Genomic DNA, 21,132 nt, shown 5'->3' on the forward strand with positions numbered 1-21,132 from the left:
GTAGTGAGGCAGTGTCCGTGTACAAAAGCAACCTCCTTCCTTGAGGAGCTCAGCTTGGATGTTGTCAAGTCAAGGAGATTTGTTGTTTCTCGGGATCTTGACAGTGTGCAGGATTTCTTCAAAGGTTGGGAGAGGTCGAGATCTGGCATGGCTGGGTGGTCAGGGAGCTCAGCAAAGACAGTTTGGTTCAGTGGAGTAGGTTGGTTGAGCAGGATGTTGAAATGCTCAGCCCATTGCTCCACTATCATAGTCTGATTCTTGATTATAGATTCTCTGTCAGAAGATCTAGCACGCGCCAGTGAGCAGTTTTTAGAGCTGTAGATGGCTTTCACGGCATCATAGAAACTATGCATATCAGCATGAATCTGGATCTCATTGGCTTTTGAAAATCATCACTCATCTTGCAGTGTTCTGAGAGTTGTTTGGATCTCGGAATGAAGGGCTTGCCATAGCCTTTTATGGAGTTGAGATTGTGGGTTGTTCAGGATGGCTCTGTGTGCTTTGTGCATTCTGTCCAGAAGGGTAGAGATCTCACAGGCATTCTGGTCAAAGCAGTACTGATGTTTTTTGGTTTTGAAACCGATGGCTTGAACTGCAGTATCAAAGAGGATGGTGGACAGAGTTCTACTCCTCAGCTGGTCTATATCTTCCAGCTTCTCAGCTAAGAATTGACGAAAGTTGTCACGAGTGTTGCTACTGGAAAATTCAGCACAGTTGAATGTTTTCCTCCTTGGACCACCATGATGTGCTAGGGACCGGATATGCATCCTGATTTTTGTCAGAATTGTGCCGGGGTTGGTCTAGCAGTCGGCGCCACTCCTAGCTCTTGTAATGAGCATGTATTTCAAGTTCGTTCTCTTCACGATTGTGTAGTCGATCAGGTGCCAATGTTTGGACCTGGGATACATCCAGGATGCCTTATATGTATTCTTTTGTTGGAAAATGTTGTTTGTGATAAGATCGTACTCTGCACACAGACTAAGAAGTCTCATGCCGTTGGGGTTGACCTTCCCAATTCCATAGGTGCCATTCCATTCACGCCATTCCAGTTTTGCAAATTCTTCCCAACCTATGCATTAAAATCACCAAGCAGCATGATTTTGTCACTCCTCGGGATGTAACCGAGGATATCATCAAATGCCTTGTAAAAGCGATCCTTCTCTTCATCATTCGATGGCAGAGTTAGTGCATAGACTAACATGACATATCTGCATTTTACAAGTGGGATGCAAAGAATCATGAGTCATTCACTGACACCTACTGGTGACCCTGTGAGCTCAGGCAGGAGGTTTTTCTTGATTATAAAGCCAATTTGATGAAAGTGTTGCCGGCCCATCAATCAATTAACAATCAGTAATGTGGAGTTAATTAATCATCAAGCAATTAACAATCAATAATGTGGAGTTACTTAACATCAATAATGTGGAATTAACCATCAATCAATTTACAATCGATAATGTGGAGTTAATTAACCATCAATCAATTTACAATCGATAATGTGGAGTTAATTAACCATCAATCAATTTACAATCGATAATGTGGAGTTAATTAACCATCAATCAATTTACAATTGATAATGTGGAATTAATTAACCATCAATAAATTTACAATCGATAATGTGGAATTAATTAACCATCAATCAATTTATAATCAATAATGTGGAATTAATTAACCATCAATAATATGGAGTTAACCATCAATCAATTAACAGTGACAAAATGCAGCAAACAGTCTCAAAATCAGAATCTAAAATTAATATTTTTCCTAATTTTAAAAAATTTTTTTCCTTACCTTCTTTTTTGATCAGCCTCCATATTCAAAAACAATAAGTAAATATTGATTTTTTTTTTTTTAAATTTTATTTTCCTGTTAGCAGCTTCACTGACTGGTATTTTGATTTAAACTCTGAAATTTAAAAACAAAAATGAAATGAAATCTCCAATTTTGATGTAACAAAACAAACAAAACAAAATTTACAAATATTTTGAAAGTAACATTATTCTAATTGTTTTATTTTATATGTCAAACTTTGATTTTTTCTCTTTTCAGAAGAAAATGATAATTTTTAGACTTTGGATGTAGCACAAAATATAATTTATTTTTGTATTATACGGTAAGCTGATATAACTATCTCAAGAATAATGGAATTACCAAAAGACAATAAATATAGTCTAACATGTCGTTGCTAGCAATTCACACTATTCATTTGACCACTTGCTCCGATCTCTGATATGTGCCACTCAAGATTCTGATCTTGACAATCAATCCGGCAGAAACTGTATCATTTTAGTGGCCTTTTATCAGGCAGGCTGAGGCATTCATTCTGGGTAGTCCTAAGAGATCTACCCACCCAGGCCTTGCCTCCTGTCATTCAGGTAGAATAAATTTATTGCTTGCAGCTTGAAGTGCTTCAACCGCAGAATGCCAACAAGGCTGCTTAGGCAGTTTTTAAAAGGCTAGAGTGCTCCTACTTTAAAGGTGCTGGTTTGATTCTTCCGACCTTCTATCACATCTTTCTGTGGTGGGAAGGAAGCAAATAACAGTACCGTTCATTTGGTCACTCACTCTGATCACTGCTACATGTCATTGATCTTGACAATCAGTCCAGCAGAAACTGGATCATTTCAGTGGCCTTTTATCTGGCAGGCTGGGTAGTCCTAGGAGGTCTATTTTTCCGAGTCTTCCCTCTCTTTTTTCAGGTGGAATAAGAGTCCTCCTCTTTTAAGAATGCTAGTTTGGCTCTTCCTATCATCTGACCTTGTGTCACACTCTCCTGCAGTGGGAAGGAAGTAAGTGCCAGAGATTCATGGTAGTTATTGCCCCAGAATCATGACGTGTACTTCTATAACATATGTTTGCTAATACATTTTTTGTTAATTATGACAATGTGTTTGTGTTAATTATTACTGGCAACGTTACAACATGTTGCATCTGATAATATTTCTAAGATAAAGTGTTAACATTATCATTTATTGTGGAAAGTGGCATTAGTTAAGTGAGTACAGACTTGGACATGACCTATGCATGCCAAGTCCTAATCATGTCGGTTCCATAGCCCCATTTTTCAGTCTAGATGTTGGCAACCTTCACATGGTCATGTTTCACTGTAAATACCTGATTCTAGAAAGTTTCAGGAGAAACCAACGCCAACAACAGAATCAAAAAAATCATATGATGCTCATTCATATAAGTTTATATTTTTTAGAAGAAAAAAATTTCCTCAATCATTCTCCTTTGACTCAAGACTACACCCTGCTCGACTCTCTCTTTTGAGGTCTGACATGAACAGCTTCTTATGAAAATCGTATGATATTTCTAGATAAATAGTTAGCATTTGTAAACTAGAGAAAATCCAGGTTGTCCTCAGTGGCCAAACATCTAAACAACATGATATTAATGTAGGCATGCCTCAGGGATCGATCCTTGAACCTTTATTATTCCTGATATTCATAAACGATATCCCTAATAAAATTGTGTCCACAATGAATATATTTGCTGATGACACCACATTCTATAATAGACACGATGGGAAAACGAATGCACACATATCTAAGGCAATGGTAGACACCTTAAGAAAATGACTCTCAGTCATTAGTAGAATGAGGCTGTAAATGGATGGTAACATTTAATGCTACTAAGATTGAGCTTTTTTCCTTTAATAACTGAAAAAAAAAACCTTCTCAACCATCGATTGCCATGACAAATAACACCTTACTTGAGAGTTCATCTTTTAAACCCCAAGGCTTAACATTCACAACTAACATGAATCGGAACAAATACATTGAGGACATTGCCAAAGCTGCTGCAATGAAGATGGGCTCCCTCTATCATGCTAGAAAATTAGTAACACCAAAGTATCCTATATCTGTATAATGGAATGTACTCCAATGAACTCCTACCACTTGTGCCCCCTTGACATACGTACTCTCGAATAACCCGACAAGCAACAAAATTAGATCCCTTCACTGTTGCGGTCCCTAAATGCCAGACCTAGATGCTTCTACTCTAATAGTTTCTTTCCTCATACTTCTAGACTTTGAAATTCCCTCCCTATTTCCTGTTTCCCTGAGTGTAAGAACTTGCAGAAGTTTGAATGTAATGTTAACACACATCTTGCTGCTCAACTCTTCACAGTCCCGTGTCAGACATGATCTCAAATAGTAACCCCTTACATTCAAGTAGCAATACTCCGTGTTTAGAGTGAAAAAGAGTTTAAAAAAAAAAATGCAGCACTCTTTTTAGATCCAAGCATCCAAATCTATGTACTTGGAGATTTTAGTGTCCACCACAGGGATTGGTATGGTGTCTTGAGCTACACAAGCTGGTACCAGCATGTATAGTTTCACATCCACTTTCCTGACCTGCCTCCCAGATTGTGAGGATCAGTAAGCCTCACTTCTCAACCTATTCTTGACAACATTGCTTGTTAAGCTTGTGTGATGGATGCACATACCCCACTTGGGAATGCTGATCCCCCTGTGATAATGGTTAAAAAAACTAAAACAGCATTACGTAAATTGAGATACTACGAACTAGCTGATTTGGAATCCATCAGAGATCTCATCAGAAACGCCCTTATGGAGTAAAACCTTTTCTTTCCCTGCTGAATAGTACATGAATGAGGTAACAGAATGGGTCAAAGCAAGTTTAGAAGCAAATGTTCCCATACTGAAATTCTTTAGTTGGCCTCAATGACTCGCGTCGACTTGTACAACTGTTATTGCACATTGGCAGCAAGCATTCCACCAATTCAACTGCCATAAGTCAGCTACAAATAAGTAAAAGTTTATAGCATCAAGAAACCATTGTAAGAGTGTAATAGCTGGAACTAAAAGTAGGAATACCAAGATAACTAAAAAATGCATTGAGTCATAGCAGTTTGCCTTAAACCACTCCCTTCCTAATTTCTCACTGTGGATAGAAACCACACTTGATAATCGAATCATCAGCCCTTCTCATGTCCTGGATATCATAAAAATTGGGTTTCTGAAATAGTAGGTGAATGCCTGGCATCTGGTAGGATGCCTTATCCCCAACAAAAAACAAAGAAAAAAATTTGAAAAAAAAAAAAAGAAAAGATAAATGTCAAAATGTGATTTGTGGTTTGTTTGGATCACTTAGAGTTTAAGAACTCCAGCAAATGAGGGGGGGGGACAAGAGTCACAACTTTTGGTCGACACCAGTTGGTATTGATCTTCACACGTGCACATAGCATGCTGTAAATGAACATGAAACAACCGTCAGCAAGATTTTTTTTTAAATGTGGGTTGTGTTTTATTTACAAAACTTTCTAATAAAACTATTTAAACAAAACTTTTTAATGAACAAAGGAGGGATGATTATTATATATTTTAATAGTTATATTATTTGTACATGGGTATTTTAATTTTTGGATAAGAAAAAAAAAACAAATAAAAAATTTTTTTTTCAAAGATTAGATTTTTTTAATACCTCCTACAATTTTGGCTTCATTGACTTTAAAATTTTTTGTTATCTAAATTGATCACGTGACTGGTTTCATAAGATTAAATTAAAATTTAATATTTTAAAAGATTATTTCTAAAAGAAAATATTAATTTATTGTCACTAAAGTTAATGTTTTAAAAAATAATTTAATTTGTATTTAAAAAAAGTCCACATAAAATATATATATTTTTTTAAAACTGTTCTTGACTTTTTGGTTTGGAGCAAAGTGTAGTATCTACTATTGCTGCTAAAGTTACTGTTTTAAAAAATAAATATTGAATCATATTTAAAAACACTCATAGTTCTTGGAAAGAAACTTTGTTCATGGAAATTCTGTTTAGTGTTAGGTACACAGCGGAAGAAAAGAAAATTATTAACAGTTATAGTTAGATGAGTTCTGGTTGTAAATGTTTTACAGGGAGGCACATAGATTGAAGCTCAGTCGAGCACCTGCGATGAAAATAACAATAGAGTAAAAAAAGAATATTGAACCTAAGCAACACTAACCCCAGTTGAGTTGAACTATTTTCCTCCAAAGTAGGAAGTTTCATGGGAGTACGAAATTCACAAGCGGCCCCCAGTCATATGTATATCTTTGTCAGGGAAAATGATGTTAGGATTTTGTAGTTATTGCAGGGATGTGTTGACTTGGTATTCCCAAATTGTCACCCATCTGGTACTAATCAACCTCAACGTTGCTTAACTTCGGTGATCCAATAAGAACCGATGTGTCAACATGGTTATGTCACATACAGAGACTAGCAACATCATATGTGAGAAAGAGATTGCAAGGAAAAGAGGATCTCCGCCACTAGATTTTTGTACTCTGTCAGGGCAGAAAAGAGTGCTCTGACTGCCGGCACCTCCCCAGATGTGGCAAAATTTATTTTATTTTTGCAATAAATTACAAAGCAACAAAATGAATATCAACCATTTAAAACATTTGGTACAAATGGGAGCTCTGAAAGCATTAAAAATATTGCATATAAAATTGACTTAAAAAGTGACAATGCAAAATGCAGAATAACTGAGACAAAATTGCTCCAGACAAGAAAATTTGATAGTGCCATTGTGAGTTCATACCTTATCCAACAGTATCATCATGCTGAATCCGCTAGGATTTGAACTCAGCACAGCTTATTCCATAGTCTACATTTGTATCCATTGGGCCTATCACACCTCCATTTCCACCTCCAGAACAGATGTCAGTTTAAAATTTTTCTATTTTCACAGTTGATTGACTTGAAAGCAGAATTATTTCGGAAACAAGAAGAATTCAAAAAGCAGAAATTATTAAATGCGTCCACAAATTTTATCAAAGGCAAAAAAACTGAAAAGGTAATTTTTTTCTTTTCTTTTTCCCTCTGATCTTTTCCTTCTTTTCATCTTTCTTTTCTTTTTCCCTCTTATTTTTTCCTTTTATCTTTTCTTTCACATTTTCTTTCTTTTCTTTTATCTTTTTTATCTTTTTTTTTGTTTCACTTTTGTCTTCTTTTTGTGTTCTTTTTCTTTAATGTTTTGTTTTAATAATTTCTCTTATTTTCTTTTTATTCTTTGAAAATTCAATGTTTTTTTTTTCTCCATGTTTTAATCAATTTTGTAATGTTTGTTTTATTATAATGAACAAAATGCACAGTGAAATTTTATAAACATCAGAAAAACCCTGTGTGGATTAATCTATGTTTCATTAATGTTGTCAGAAGTTCAACAAAACTTTTGAACCTCTGATAAGACAATTAAAATCGTCAAAATGTAGATTGATATGCATAAGGTTTTTCTGAAGTTTATATAATTTCACTTATAATAGCTCTATTTATCTATTAAGTACTTTTGAAAAATATTGTTTTTGCAGTTTAATACATTTGACATTATTTAATTTTATATATATATATATATATATATATATATATATATATATATATATTTCCACAGTCAAACAACAAGTCTATTAATTTACACAGATCAAGCAAACCGCGGAGAAATCCAACTATGGAATGAACCTCTTTCATCTCGAACAAGGGATGTAGTCATTCAACCAACTATAACCCAAGCTGATGTCTCAAAAATAGGAATTTTATACTCGCTAGGACAATGCCATCCAACATGCTAATCTAGTGAGCAATTACTGATAGAATTTTTGGATTGTTTGAGACGAAGTAGGTTCATTCCATAAACGGATTTTGCTGCAGTTTGTTTAACCTGTGTTAGTTAATAGACTTTCTTGTGTGTGGCGCGTTTGCTTATGTGGCAGAGACTCGAATTTTGAATCTTGAGTTTGGATATGTCTAACTGATGAGCCTAAATAAGGGCAACTTTGGATTTTATACTTCCGGTTTGTTGCCTGTCCTGGCTCTTATGAGCAGCGATGTTGTTTGATTGTGGAAATAATTATATAATCCCTCACATTCTGAAAACTCTATTACTAATTGCTTGCTAGGTTAGCGTGTTAGATGGCATCGTCTTAGTGAGTATAAAATTCTTACTTTTGAGACATCAGCTGGGTTATAGCTGGTTGAATGACCGCATCCCTTGTTTGAGACGGATTTCGTCGCTGTTTGCTTGATCTGTGTTGGTAGACTTTCTTGTGTGTGATGCATTTGCTCATGTGACAAAGTACTTAGTAACAGAATTTTCAGAATTTAAGAGATTATATAATTATTTCTACAATCAAGCAACATCACAGCTTACAACAGCCAAGACAGCCATCAAACCGGAAGTTTAAGACTCTGGTTTCATCCTCATTTGGGCCTATCAGTTAGACAGTGCTTAAGAACATTAATTTTCCCAAATTAATTAAATAGTAAAGTCTGTTATAGTATATCTTTATTGTTGTTTCTTGGTCTTATTAGATTCCAGGACAAAAATTCATCTAGTCAGGTGGCGTATCCAGTTTAGTGCTGTTACTTGAGGTAAAATCACTGAAAGAAGGTGCGTCAATTCCTTGTATAAGCCAATGTATAGCTGTATCGCAAGCATCGTATTTGGGCTTCAAATACTATGTTATTTTGAATATTTGGTCAGGGTTTACTTGCAGGGTGAAGTATTTTCATGTCGGGTTTTTCTGACAAACCCTTGTACATAGCAGCATTTAGGATGAGATGTGTGTGTGTGCATATTTTGTTAAAAAAATATTGAAGCAAATTTGTGCAGCATGAAGAAAGAAAGAAATGAAAAGTGTGAAATTTAAAAAGTTTAATTTAATTTTCTTTATCTTCTAAAAATAAAAAAAAAAATGTCATTTTATTGCTCTCTTTTAGTGCCATAAAACACCAATTTTTAATCGGAAGAATGCTGGCGTTTCTGCAAGATCCCAGAAGGATTTGGTTGCCAAAAAAGAAGAAGAAGACCTGCATGAGAAATCAAGGTTCGCTGGTAACAGTTTTTTATTTATTTAAAAAAATTTTTATTTGTGAAATACTGAAAAAAATAAGTCAAAATAAATATGTAAATGATTATTCTTATTTACTTACTATGAGTTTTCACACAAGTCATTATCAGTGATTGCTCACTGACAATAACAAGTTGTGTTCCCTGAAGTTTGAATGACAGCAAGTCTCCTCAAAATTCCAACACTTTTTGCTTTTTTTTAATAACCATTGCAGATCTTTTTGTTATCTTTGAAATTTGATTGCATTTTTTCATCATATTTTTGCTTCCTTATAGAAATTATTCAATTATTCATCTTGTGCTAGGAAAGAATGCATCCTACTTTTAAGAGATTTACATCACCATACCTAATCTCATATATATATATATATATATATATATATATATATATATATATACAGTAATACCTTGAAATACAAATTTAATTCCTTCCATGACTGTCAATATATCTCGAAAAAATAATTATTCTCATTTGAATAAAAAAAAAAAAAAATAAAAACAATAAAAAACTGGAATTATACTCACCACCTACAAGAGTACTAGCATATGGGATGCATGCAAGGAGGGAGAGAGAAAAACAAGGCTACCATGCCAACACATACATACAATATGGTAATTAAAAAGGGGCAAGATTATACACATTTAAAAACGTTGACCAAACTTTTTATTCGATTTTCACTCCAAACAAGGCACAATGCCACTTTGAAGTAGACGGCTACTATCAGGGACATAAGTTGCAGGGATGTTATGAAGGGAGTTGAGCAGCAAGATGTCTGTCCACATTACACTTGAACTTCTGCATGTCAGTACAGTTAGGAAAGCAGAATCCTGAGAGGGAGTTCCAAAGTCTAACAGTTCTGGGAAAGAAACTATTGGAGTAGAAGGCTTTCTTACACCTATGGATCTCTACTGTGAAGGGGTGGGATTTAGCTGTTTGTCGGGTTTATTTATGTCGAGGGGGTACAAGTGCTTGTAGTTCGTCAGAGCATTCACCATTAACATACTTGTAGAAAAGGCAGAGAGATGCAACATTTCATTGATGGGACAGAGGCTGAAGCTTAGGTGACAGTTTTGGTGACTCTCTTTTGAACCTGTCCAGTAGTGAGAGACTAGTACCAAATGCACCAGCCCAAATGTGACAACAATACTCCTTACATGGGCGAATGATGGCCTTATAGAGGTACAGGATACTTTCAGACGTAAGTAGCTTTCTAGCACGATAGAGAGAGCCCACCTTCTTCGCAGTGGCCTTAGCAAAGCTTGCAATGTATCTGTTCCAACTCATGTTCCTTGTGAATGTTAGGCCGAGGAATTTCAGATAATGTCTTTGGCCATTGCTATTGGTGGTAGAGAAGGTTTCTTGTAATTATTAAAGAAAACAAGCTTAGTCTTGGCAGCATTGAATGTTACCATCCATTTTTGTCCCCATTCCACTACAGATTGGAGGTCTTCCTCTAGTGTTTCTGCCATTTCCTTAGATATGTGTTCATTTGTTTTTCCCTCATGCCTGTTATATAGCATGGTGTCATCAGCAAATATATCCATCTCGGAGGCAATTTTATCAGGGAGGTAATTTATGAATATTAGGAATAATAAAGGTTCAAGGATAGACCCCTGAGGTACTCTCGCATTTATATCATATTGTTTGGATGTATGACTGTCGAGGACAACCTGGATTCTTCTCTTACTTAAGAAGGATTTAATTATGTTAAGTATTCATCCAGTGATACCATATGATCTGATTTTCCTGGGAAAATCATTGTGCCATACCCTGTCAAAAGCCTTAGATATATCTAGAGCTACTGTTCTACTTTCCCCTGCTTTGTGCAGTGAATGGCATATTTGTTCAGAGATTACATTTAGGATATCTGCTGTTGAAGAGCTTGCCTAAATTCATATTTTTATTTGTTCAGAAGTTTATCAGCTGTAAGATGATGGACTAGAGCTTGATTAATTATGGACTCAAATATTTTGGTGAAAAGCAGGAGGAAGCTAATGGGGCAATGATTTATCGGGTCAGTTCTTTCACCAGAATTCTTGAAAACTGGTACCGCAGAAGCAGTTTTCCAGCAATCAGAGAAGCAAGATTGGTTAAGGCATTTGTTGTAAAATTTGGCGATAACTGGAGCAACCTTGGTGGATCGTTTTTTTAATAGCACAACAAAGATGAGGTCGGGTCCACATGCTTTTGAGATGCCTAGATGTTTTATGATACCACGCACCTTGGAAGGGGTGATTTTCAGATCATCTAGTGTGGCATCTGTCTGCAAAGGAAAGTCAGGGAGAGAGTGGTTTGCTGGGTCCAATGTGAAGTTTGAGGCAAACCGACTGGCAAGCATGTTAGCCTTCTTGGTTGCCGTGCAAACAACCTCATGATTGCTTGATAGTGGGGGAATTGTTGATTGCCCATTATTTACTTACTACACTTGTAAATTTTCCAAAAATCATAGGTTTCTAATTTCTGTGCTTCAATGCGTTTTCTGGTGGTTTCAGTATATTCTCTATTAGCTGTCACTATTTCTCTTTTACAATTACTTCTAGCTTCTATAAATTTCTATCTGTTTGAACTGGACTTATATCGGTTAAATCTTCAATACGCATGCTGCCTTTGAGCAATGGCAGCCGAACAAATAGAAGTAAACCATTGGGGAGAGTGGGGCTTGCTATAGAATTTCCGCATGAGAACATGCTTCAGTTGCCATTTTGAACCATTCAGTGGTCTCATTTGCACACTGTTCAGCTGGAAGAGAAAAGATATTTCCCCATGGGGTATCTCCTTTCCTTTTCATAATACCTCCTTGTTTTGAACAATAGCTTCAGTTTTGGGTCGAGAATTTAGGGCAATTTCTACCATTATCACAGTGTGATCAGCATTCTCGAGTGGGCTGTGGGCATTTGTTACTCTATCATCTGGAACTGTGGTCAGAAATAGATCTAGAAGTGAGGCATGTTGATCTTGCTGGTCTTGGAAATGTGTCAGAAATGTAACCATCTGTAATAGAGAATGAGATATAGAAAAGCTATGTGTTGTGCTACCAGCTGCGTCTATTTAAGTCTTAATGTAACAAAAAAGATGAATAAAAAAAATAAAGAATAAAATTGTAGCTAATTTACCATGGAGACAGGGATAAGCAACTAATGAAAGTGAGCTAGGAGGAGGTAGGGAGAAAAGGCTAAGACAGTATATTCTAGCCTCTCTCTCTCTCTCTCTCTCTCTCTCTCTCCCTCTCTCTCTCTCTCTCTCTTCTTGCTTTGCATTTTGCATATTGTTTTTTGCTTTTCATTTTATTATTTTTTGGCATCACACACCTTTTTAAATTGTACCTCAGTACATAAATATAGATACAATGTATTGTTTTATTTAAAAAGATAATATCTTAGTGCATTCGATAATCAAGGTATTAATGTGATATAATTTTGAAGAAATCTACCAAAAGCCTTTGAAACCATGTTTAAGATGCAAATATTTTCATTAAAAATTATTAAATTTTTTTATCTTGATTTTTTTTGTTATTTATGATATTTACTCACTTAATAAATCTTTTTCTTCAAATTGCATGCATAATACTAAATAGATTTTAACTTTAAAACGTTTATAACGTTATAATCTTTTAAAAACAAAAATATTTTTATTGTCTATACACAATTTTTTTTATTGCAATCTATACTGACACAAATCTCAACATTAACAGTGTTTTGATTAGATAATAGATCAATCACTCCGCATAGTAAAATTTTCTGCTGTTTGTGGATGATCCATCCATTATGCAGAGACAAAAGCCACCGGGTTTTAGTAGCGTATGCCCTTCCCTTCTCAGATTGAGCACTGTGGTAAGTAAGATCACCAACTGCCATTAGTGAGAATGTAAAAGCTCTTTGGGAAAACAAATGGAACACTCTTCAGCAATTGACGGTGTTCATATAAATATTGAGATTTTGTTTACTTGCAGCTTGTGATTCATAGCAGAATGTTTAGAGGCTTTGATCTCAGCTAGATGTACTTACCTGTCTAGCCACACTGAAGAACTGTGATACAGTGAAACAGTCTATTTGATTAACGCTTAGTGGACAAGTCAGGCATAGACTGAAGTTTAATTGTAACAAATATATTTGGATTGCAGAAAGGATTGTGAGTTTTTCAATGATTCCATTGATGGCAATTTTGAGTGCCTCCCTAACTACTACTACTACTACTACTACTACTACAAATAATAATAATAATAATAATAATAATAATATTAATAACTAGCAGGACCCGTTAAATGGCATTGTCCGGTGGTAGCATCCCCTCCCTCCATGTAAAAAATTAAAGTACGGTTGGTGTTGTAGTCCAACCACCAACCTCCTCATGGTAAGAACGGTAATCAGAATTGACACCCCCAACCTACCTATGTTAAGAACGGCTTTTGTAATAGACACCCCATTTTGTTAGTGTGGGTGTGATTAGCAAGAAATTAGCCTGTAATGTAAGGTATGTAATAATAAAAAGAAATTATTTAGCTTTGTGATCTATCTGGTTAAAAAATAAAAAAACAAAAATTCGATAATAGTTATAATAGATTAAAGTACACACAAATAGTTTTAAACTTCAATGGTATTTGGCTTTATGAAGTATTTGTGTGGCAAAATGAAGAAGGAAACATTTAATAATAGTTAATCTCCGTGCGAGTTATCCAGATAGAAAAATCTATAAAAGTAAATAATCCCCTATAAAGAAATGTAAATAGCAGAGCTTACTGGTTCAAGCACAAAAAAAATAAAATAAATAAAATAAAATAAAAAGAATAAAAGAAATTACCTGCATTAGCGAGGCATGAACGTATGACGGCAGAAGGAAAATGAGATGTAGGAAAAACAAAGAAACCTCTTAATCAATTGGGCCATAGTGAAAGTGCAACAATTGGGTGTATGAGATAACAGTATTTCTACCTAAACGCGTGAATGAAATGATGTCAAATCTCTCTCTCTCTCTCTCTTCCTTCCTTCTTTCATGATTATTGTTTATTATGAATTCTTTGTAACCCTATATTGAGCAAAAGGGAATAAAGCGGGTGATTCACAAGTAAACAATTGAATAATATAAGTTAAGATTTTAAAATAAATAATAATTTCTTTTATTTTAAAAATAAAACGTTGTCACAAACAAACAGAAATCAGAACATTTTATTGTTATTTCAGATTTTGAACGTCCGGTTCCAAATACAAGTATCAAATAAATAAATCAGTGCCTTTTCATGTGCGTGTCATCAAGAACCATTGTTTCAATTTGTGTGCTCGCCTTTTGGGTATTGAAACTCGTTACCGGATTTTAGCTAAGCAATATCTAATGTAACATGAAACATGATTTAACAATTTAACATGTACATTTAACTATAAATTGTGACAATAGCAAACACAAGTATAAAATTAAAATGTAAAATGCCAAACTTGTCTTCAATGTTTCCTTACAAAAAAAAGTAAAGAAAAAAATAACACTGGGAGAAAACACAATTTAAGGTATAAAAAATGTCAAGATGTTATTTTGAATTGTTAAACCGTTTCAAGGATTCAAGAAAAAAATAAGGAGGGGATGAAATCATGAATATAACAAATTATATCCTAAAGGTTATGATATAATAAAATAAAATTAGTAATTGTGGAAAAATATAATATCCGTGATTTGAGAATTTTTTTTGTTTATTTGTGTAAATGTTTTCTAATTGTCGCTTGTTATGGATTAAAACGAAATAATTTAATTTTCAAACAAAAAGCGTCAATTTGGTATACTTTCTTTGTATTTTTTTTTTTACATAAGTCCAGCTCACCGTTCACATTTGAAATGTCGACTTTTATAGGTTTTCGGGTATGCGTACAATGAATAAACAGCAGAACTTCCCCATGTTAAGATCGGCTTTCAGAATAGACACCCCCAACTTCCCCACAAGAAGGACTTTCTGAATAGACACTTCCCACCTTGTCAGCATACCCCAAAACCTATAAAAGTTGACATGTCGAATGTGAATGATGAGTTGGATGTAATACAAAAATGTACCGAATTTAAAATGGAACCAAATTTCATTTGACATATTTATATTCTAAAGGACAGTTTGAATAATTTTTCGATTGTGTTTGTGCTGTATTTCTGCAATTTTAAATAATTTCACAATTATGAATGAATTCGTGTGTACTTTAAAAAAATATTGTAAGAAAGCAGGAAAGTGAACCCTGCACACATGCATGTTTTGCATAACGACGCTCCCTTGCGATAGAAGTGCGCAGACGCAAACAGTTTCGTCTGTTTTATTTACTGTTATTTTTTTTACTTAAATAGTTTTTCTTTAACTGAAATAAATTTAGTTAATTTTCTTTAATCTTTTTGTGCGTTTTACAATATTATTTTTTTATTGAATTGTTAAGTTTGTTTTCTTTCATTTTTTCATGCACGTTGATTTTTTTTACGTACCATTCACCAGTTTTGATTTATCACAACTAAAGCATTTGGTTTAAATATTATTATTACAATAAATTAAAGTTTTTATAGCAAAATTTAGAACAAATTGTAAGAAAATACTCAATATTTGTAAAAATAAACTTTAATAAAATACTCAAAGAACAAAGTTTGTTTTCTTTTATTTTTTAGGGCATGTTGAGTTTTTTTAAGAAAATAAATTTTTTAAAATACACAATGAACAAAAAAAAGTATTTCAATAAAAATAAAATACACACACACACACACACACACAAAATTGAAAGGAAATGAACTAAATTTATTTAAGTTAAAGAAAATGTTTTTGTTTGGACAATTTGGAAATAAATGTAATTAATATTAAACAGAAAGAAACACGCATGCACATGTATTTATGTACATAAACAAAAACAAATTCACTCACACACACACACACATAAACAGAAGCACAAGCGTTCAGAAGGTACTAAATTTGTTTAAGTTAAAGAAAATTTATTGGTTTAAACAATTTGGAAATAAATGAAATTAACATTTTAAAAAATGCGCATGCACACGTGTATATGTACATAAACAAAAAAAAAATGCACGTGTGTGTGTAAACACAAGTAGAAGCATGCGGAAGTTTATGCGGCCTATTAGGTTAATGAGACACACACAGCAACCTTTTTTTAAATGTAAATACATATGTGTTGCATTCTCGGTGTGTTTAATGAGATAAGTAAGAAGCCAGAAGGTTTCTTTTTGTATGTATCTAATCAAAAGTGGTCATGTTGTAGTGCAAGTGACCATTTGGTTTTGAGGCTGATACCGTTAATCTAGAATGTAGTAATGCTTATATTCCAGCCAATCGGAAGCCAGTGTAGGGAGACGTCATTATTTCTGTAGATGAAAAAAGTGGTAAGAGTATGGGATGTGTAGCAAATCAGTAGCCAGTTAATGTCGGCGTAGTCACAGGAAAGTAAGAAATAGAATAAATTCACGCAGTGAAGGATGGGGTTGTAAGAGGACTTATGGATTAGGGGGTGCAATTGCAACTACAACTACTTCCTCTGTAGGTTATGAGCATGATGATGATGTTGCTCCTAGGAATAAATGTAATGTTTTAATATTACAAATTATTCTGTGTAAAATGTTGTTCTATAGTTAAATAAGGTCATGGCTAATAGGGTAAAAATAATAAATTTGTATGTGACATCTGTTGTTGTAAACCTACGATATTGTAGTCCAGAGGGGAAAAACTGTGCTTCTTTTATTATATATAGGGATTATAAACACTTATAGCCTATAAAGCTATCAGAATTTAACCAAATTTTGCAAAACCAAATTTTTGGGATGCCTGATGTAATAATAATAATAATGCTTCAATAAAATTACATAAAGAGGAAATAGTCCATCAAAATGTAACTCACTTTTCTTTTTTTTTTTAACTCATCAATTAAATTTTATTTCTCTCATTCATCCAATAAATGCTTCCTGCTTCCCACACTTACTTTTTCCATTCCAGCATTTGAGGATGGAGCACGACCAAATTTCTGTTTTCATTACAGCAAAAACTGCTCTTCCTTTTTTCTCACTTGAACTTTTCTTTTTGTAGACGAACGCTTGAAGCCAAAAGTAAACTTTACGAAAAGATAACCCAAGATGCTAACATTCCTGGTAAGTTAATTCCATAACAGGAAGTTGTATTCTAAAAACGAACAGGCTGCCTGGCATTACCTGGTCACAAAATATGTTTAAATATGATATTTTTATTCATGCAGACTTCATATTTATTATTATAGAGCAAATTCTGTATTGACTTTTTATTGTACCCAATATATATAGTAATGATTTCAAAAGTTTTAAAAAAAATTATTTTGGCTCGAATCGAAAGTAAAACATTCAGCCCTCCAGCCGTAGTTGTTATTTAGCACTTCGACCTTCATCGTTACCATCTGAGCTATGGCCAGATGAATAAAAAATGTTAAAAATTAAATGACTTCAAGCTAAAAATGTATATGTATGCATGCTCAGAAGTAAGTCGATTTACTCCTGCCAGAATCAACTTTTTTTTTCAATATTAACCCCTTACTTCTACAGGTTAAAAACCAAATCTAAAGTGTCCCTGAGATTTAAATGTCATACATATCAAGTTTCAAGTCTGTAGACTAAATATTCAGAAAGGAGTTTGGTAGAGACGTTTTGCACACACACAGACTAGATCTCTTTTATATATATATATATATATATATATATATATATATATATATATATAGGTCTGTATGTGAAAACGTTTTCATCTTAAATTCTATGCAATTATGCACAATGCAGAAACTATGCATAAAAAGAATTAAGCCTAATAGTTAAATGAAACCAATCATCTAATAAGAAAACCATAAATAATGAATAATTGATTAACGAATGCAAAGGAATATGCAAATTTGTTAACCTTGATGAAATTGGTCGCAAAGCCATGACTGAGTATATTAAGAAGTTTGTTTTCATAATTTTTAAATAGAAAAAGTAGGCTTTTAATATCAATGTCAGAGAGAGTATAAAAAATCTCAACTTTATAGGTATATAGATTGATAGAAAGTAAAAAGTAAGACGTTTTATCTACATTTGTGAATTTTGCAAAATTATATTTTGAATTTAATTGAATCCAAATAAAAAACAAAGTAAATTAAACCATTTATTCATTTTTCCCGCTTTTGATTGCATTTTTCTTCATTATTCTCATCACAGACGAAGATGGAAGTCAATTGTTCCTTGTGGATTTCCAGAAGAAAGCCATCGATAAACGCCAGGAACAAAAGGAGAAAGAAGATAAAACAGATGAAAGTGAAGATGAATTTGTAGATTCTCCAAATAACCCAGATGAAGAATGGTAAGTTTATGAATTATGAGCCGAATCTACCAGTGTTACTCTGGAGTCGTGTAACCTTTTTTGTTTTGTTTATTGACATCCCTCCCCCTCCACTTATTTTTTTTTTTTGCCAAAAATCAAAGGCATGACTTATTTATGTTCCTAAACCAAACAATTAATTTTCACACACATCCATGTTACAAAGTGCCTTCAATAAGTTTGCAGACTTTTTTGTGTGGACACTTTTATTGATAGTATACATATGAAACTCTAGTCGTCTTCAAAGTAATCTCCTTCGGCTGCAATGCACTTGTTACACCATTCCAACAACTTCTGGATAGCTCCATGGAAGTCCTCTTATGTAAGCGTGTCATTGACCCTCATCGCAGCCTCTTTCATCTTCTTAATTGTCTCATAACGACAGCCTATAAGGTTTTCAGAATAGGGAATAACCAAAAGTCACAGGAAGCAAGGTTTGGACTATAGGGAGGGTGAGGAACTATCTTGATGCCCAGGATAAGGTCTTTTTTTAATTTTCTTAGAGCACCCTTGAGACAAACTTTGTGCAAATTTCCGTATCTTAAGTTTCTCACGAATGATTGTGTGTACAGTGACATCAAACTGTGCACTTATTTTCTCTATAGACACACAATGGTCCCTATCTATGAAATTCTTTATTTGGCCAATCAACTCTGGTGTTCTAACTTCCTTACTCCTCTGGTCCTGGATATGACCTTAAACTATATCCGATGGTGAGGCCCCAGCTTGTAGGCCCTAGGGAGTGTAGAGCCACCCTTTAATTGCAATTGCTCCCAGGTCCACTCTGATCTGGAGTGGTAGTACCTGTTAGGGTCCCAACTATGGGTTAAATAGAATACAACTTAAAAAACAAATACACTATATTAAAAAATCGTTCTTCAAAATCACCAGATTCGGCATTAAATAACCTGAAAAGGGTTGATATGCCGTAAAACAAAACAATCAACTAACCAACCTTACTCCTCTCACACCTCTCATTATCCCTCAAAGACCCCTTGCCTTCCTTGAATCTCTTATGTAACTCAAAAACTGATGTCAATTTATGCAAGATGGTCCAAAAGCAGTCTGAAGCATTCCATACATTTCTGTGGCATTTTCTCCAAGTTTAAAACAGAATTTTATTGCATATCGTTCTTCTAAAGTGTCCTCATGTCCAGATTGCATTTTGAAATTCATCAGTTGTGACAATTGTATTCCAATTCCTTCTGTAGCTATTCATTTGGACATGAAATCATATAAATTGGTTACTCATCCCATAAGATGTATAGCAATAACATACTGAATTTTCAAAAGTCGATGACAATTTTAAATGCCTGTACATAAAAGTGTGGAAACTTTTTGAAGGCACCTCATATATTGGAAAAACTGAAGAATAAGTGTATAAGATTTTTCAAACAAATCAGTGAAACACAATAATAAATATTTAGTATGAAATTATCAAGATATACATAATATTAACCCTTCTCGTAATGCATTTTGTCTTCAGGAATTTGATATTAAAAGTTTAATTCATTTGCATTAATTAAAAAAAATTTTTTTTAGATGTTTTCAAATAAATCTTCTATTTATTTAACACTTTAATTGCATAGAAGAAATTAAAAAAATTAATGTTAATAACTTAAACTTTTAATATCACAAAGACTGAAGACTAGGTGCATTATGGGAATAATTAATATTGTATGCATCTTGATAATTGAGAAAATAATTGAATGAAGGAATTTAAGAGAAAATCGGCTTTCGATAAAAGTTGGGCATCTTATGAAATGTTGAAATTAAAATTTTTGTTTTTTGTTTGAAACTGAATTTTATTAATGACTAGTGGGCTCAGCCAACTCACTGTCATTTTGCAATGTTTGTTACTTGAAATCAAAATTTGGAATATTAAACATTTTATTCATAAGTTTCTTGTAAAAACTCAAAACAAAATCTTTCACATTTATTTTTATAAATATTAAGATTTTCGTAATTTTGATACAAACTTATTTTTGTTTGAAATAAGACCAAGCATGAAAAAAAAGAAGAAATCAATTTGCCTGAGTGATGGTGTGTATGGGGCTCTTTTAAAAACAATAAAAAAGAGAATTTTGCCTCGTTAGGAGAGTGATAGAGAAAAAGGGAGAGTAAAGAAAATGGGAGTGAGAACAATGTAACATTTTTTTAAATTTGTTTTTAAAAACAGTAAGAGAGAGAGAGAGAGAGAGAGAGAGAGAGAGAGAGAGAGAGAGAGAGAGAGAGAGCAGTCACCTCCTATGTTTCATCGATATATTTTTCTAGCTAACTAAAATATATTAATTTTATTTAAAGTATCTCTCTTGATAATTAATGAGTGTATTTTAAGAAAGCGTTTACAATATCTCTTTTTTTTTTTTTGATTAAATCACTTTAATATGTTACTGTTAATAACAAGGAAACTATTGCAGATATATAGGAAAATATAGCAATAAATTTATAAATTAATAACACCAAACATTAGAACACATTCAATAAAATTAATTGTAAAACAGGCACAGGGATGCAACATTGTGGCAATGGGATAGGGACTGGAGCTCGGTTGACAGTGTGGACACTCTTTTGGACCCTATCTAAAAGAAAAACACTAGTGGTAGATGCACCAGCCTAAAGCTGGCAACAATGCTCCATGCATGGGCAAATCATGGATTTGTAGAAATACAGGATGCTGTCAGGTGTGAGTAGTTTTCTAGCATGGTAGAGGGAGCCTGACTTTTTTTGCAGTAGCCTTTCCAATGTCTTTAATGTATTTGTTCCAATTCATGTTACCAGTCTAGGCCGTTGTTGAGGTGGCTTGTTCTCTGTCGGCTGAGGTGTATGGTTCTGTGCAATTTTAGAAGGTCTACCCTCACAGGCTTTACCTTCTCACTCTTTGATAAGAGGTTAGTTAGTTTATTGGAAACGGAGCTGCTCAGACATTTTTTTCAGGCCAGAGTGTTCT

The 21,132-nt window shown here is 33.8% G+C and overlaps 1 protein-coding gene across 2 annotated transcripts in view; it reads left to right on the forward strand.

Annotated features, from left to right (window-relative positions):
• LOC145286208 (coiled-coil domain-containing protein 174-like) overlaps positions 1–21,132 on the forward strand; it is an 83,725-nt gene that overhangs the window by 42,191 nt on the left and 20,402 nt on the right. For both annotated transcript variants that reach the window (XM_080135010.1, XM_080135011.1), the window contains exons 2-5: positions 6,700–6,804; positions 8,724–8,830; positions 16,893–16,954; positions 18,023–18,164. In XM_080135010.1, the coding sequence (XP_079991136.1) occupies positions 6,700–6,804; positions 8,724–8,830; positions 16,893–16,954; positions 18,023–18,164 (416 nt within the window). The remainder of the gene's footprint in view (positions 1–6,699; positions 6,805–8,723; positions 8,831–16,892; positions 16,955–18,022; positions 18,165–21,132) is intronic.

This window comes from Euprymna scolopes, chromosome 10, assembly GCF_053919585.1.
Source record: "Euprymna scolopes isolate OS-2025 chromosome 10, ASM5391958v1, whole genome shotgun sequence".
NCBI lineage: Eukaryota > Metazoa > Mollusca > Cephalopoda > Sepiida > Sepiolidae > Euprymna > Euprymna scolopes.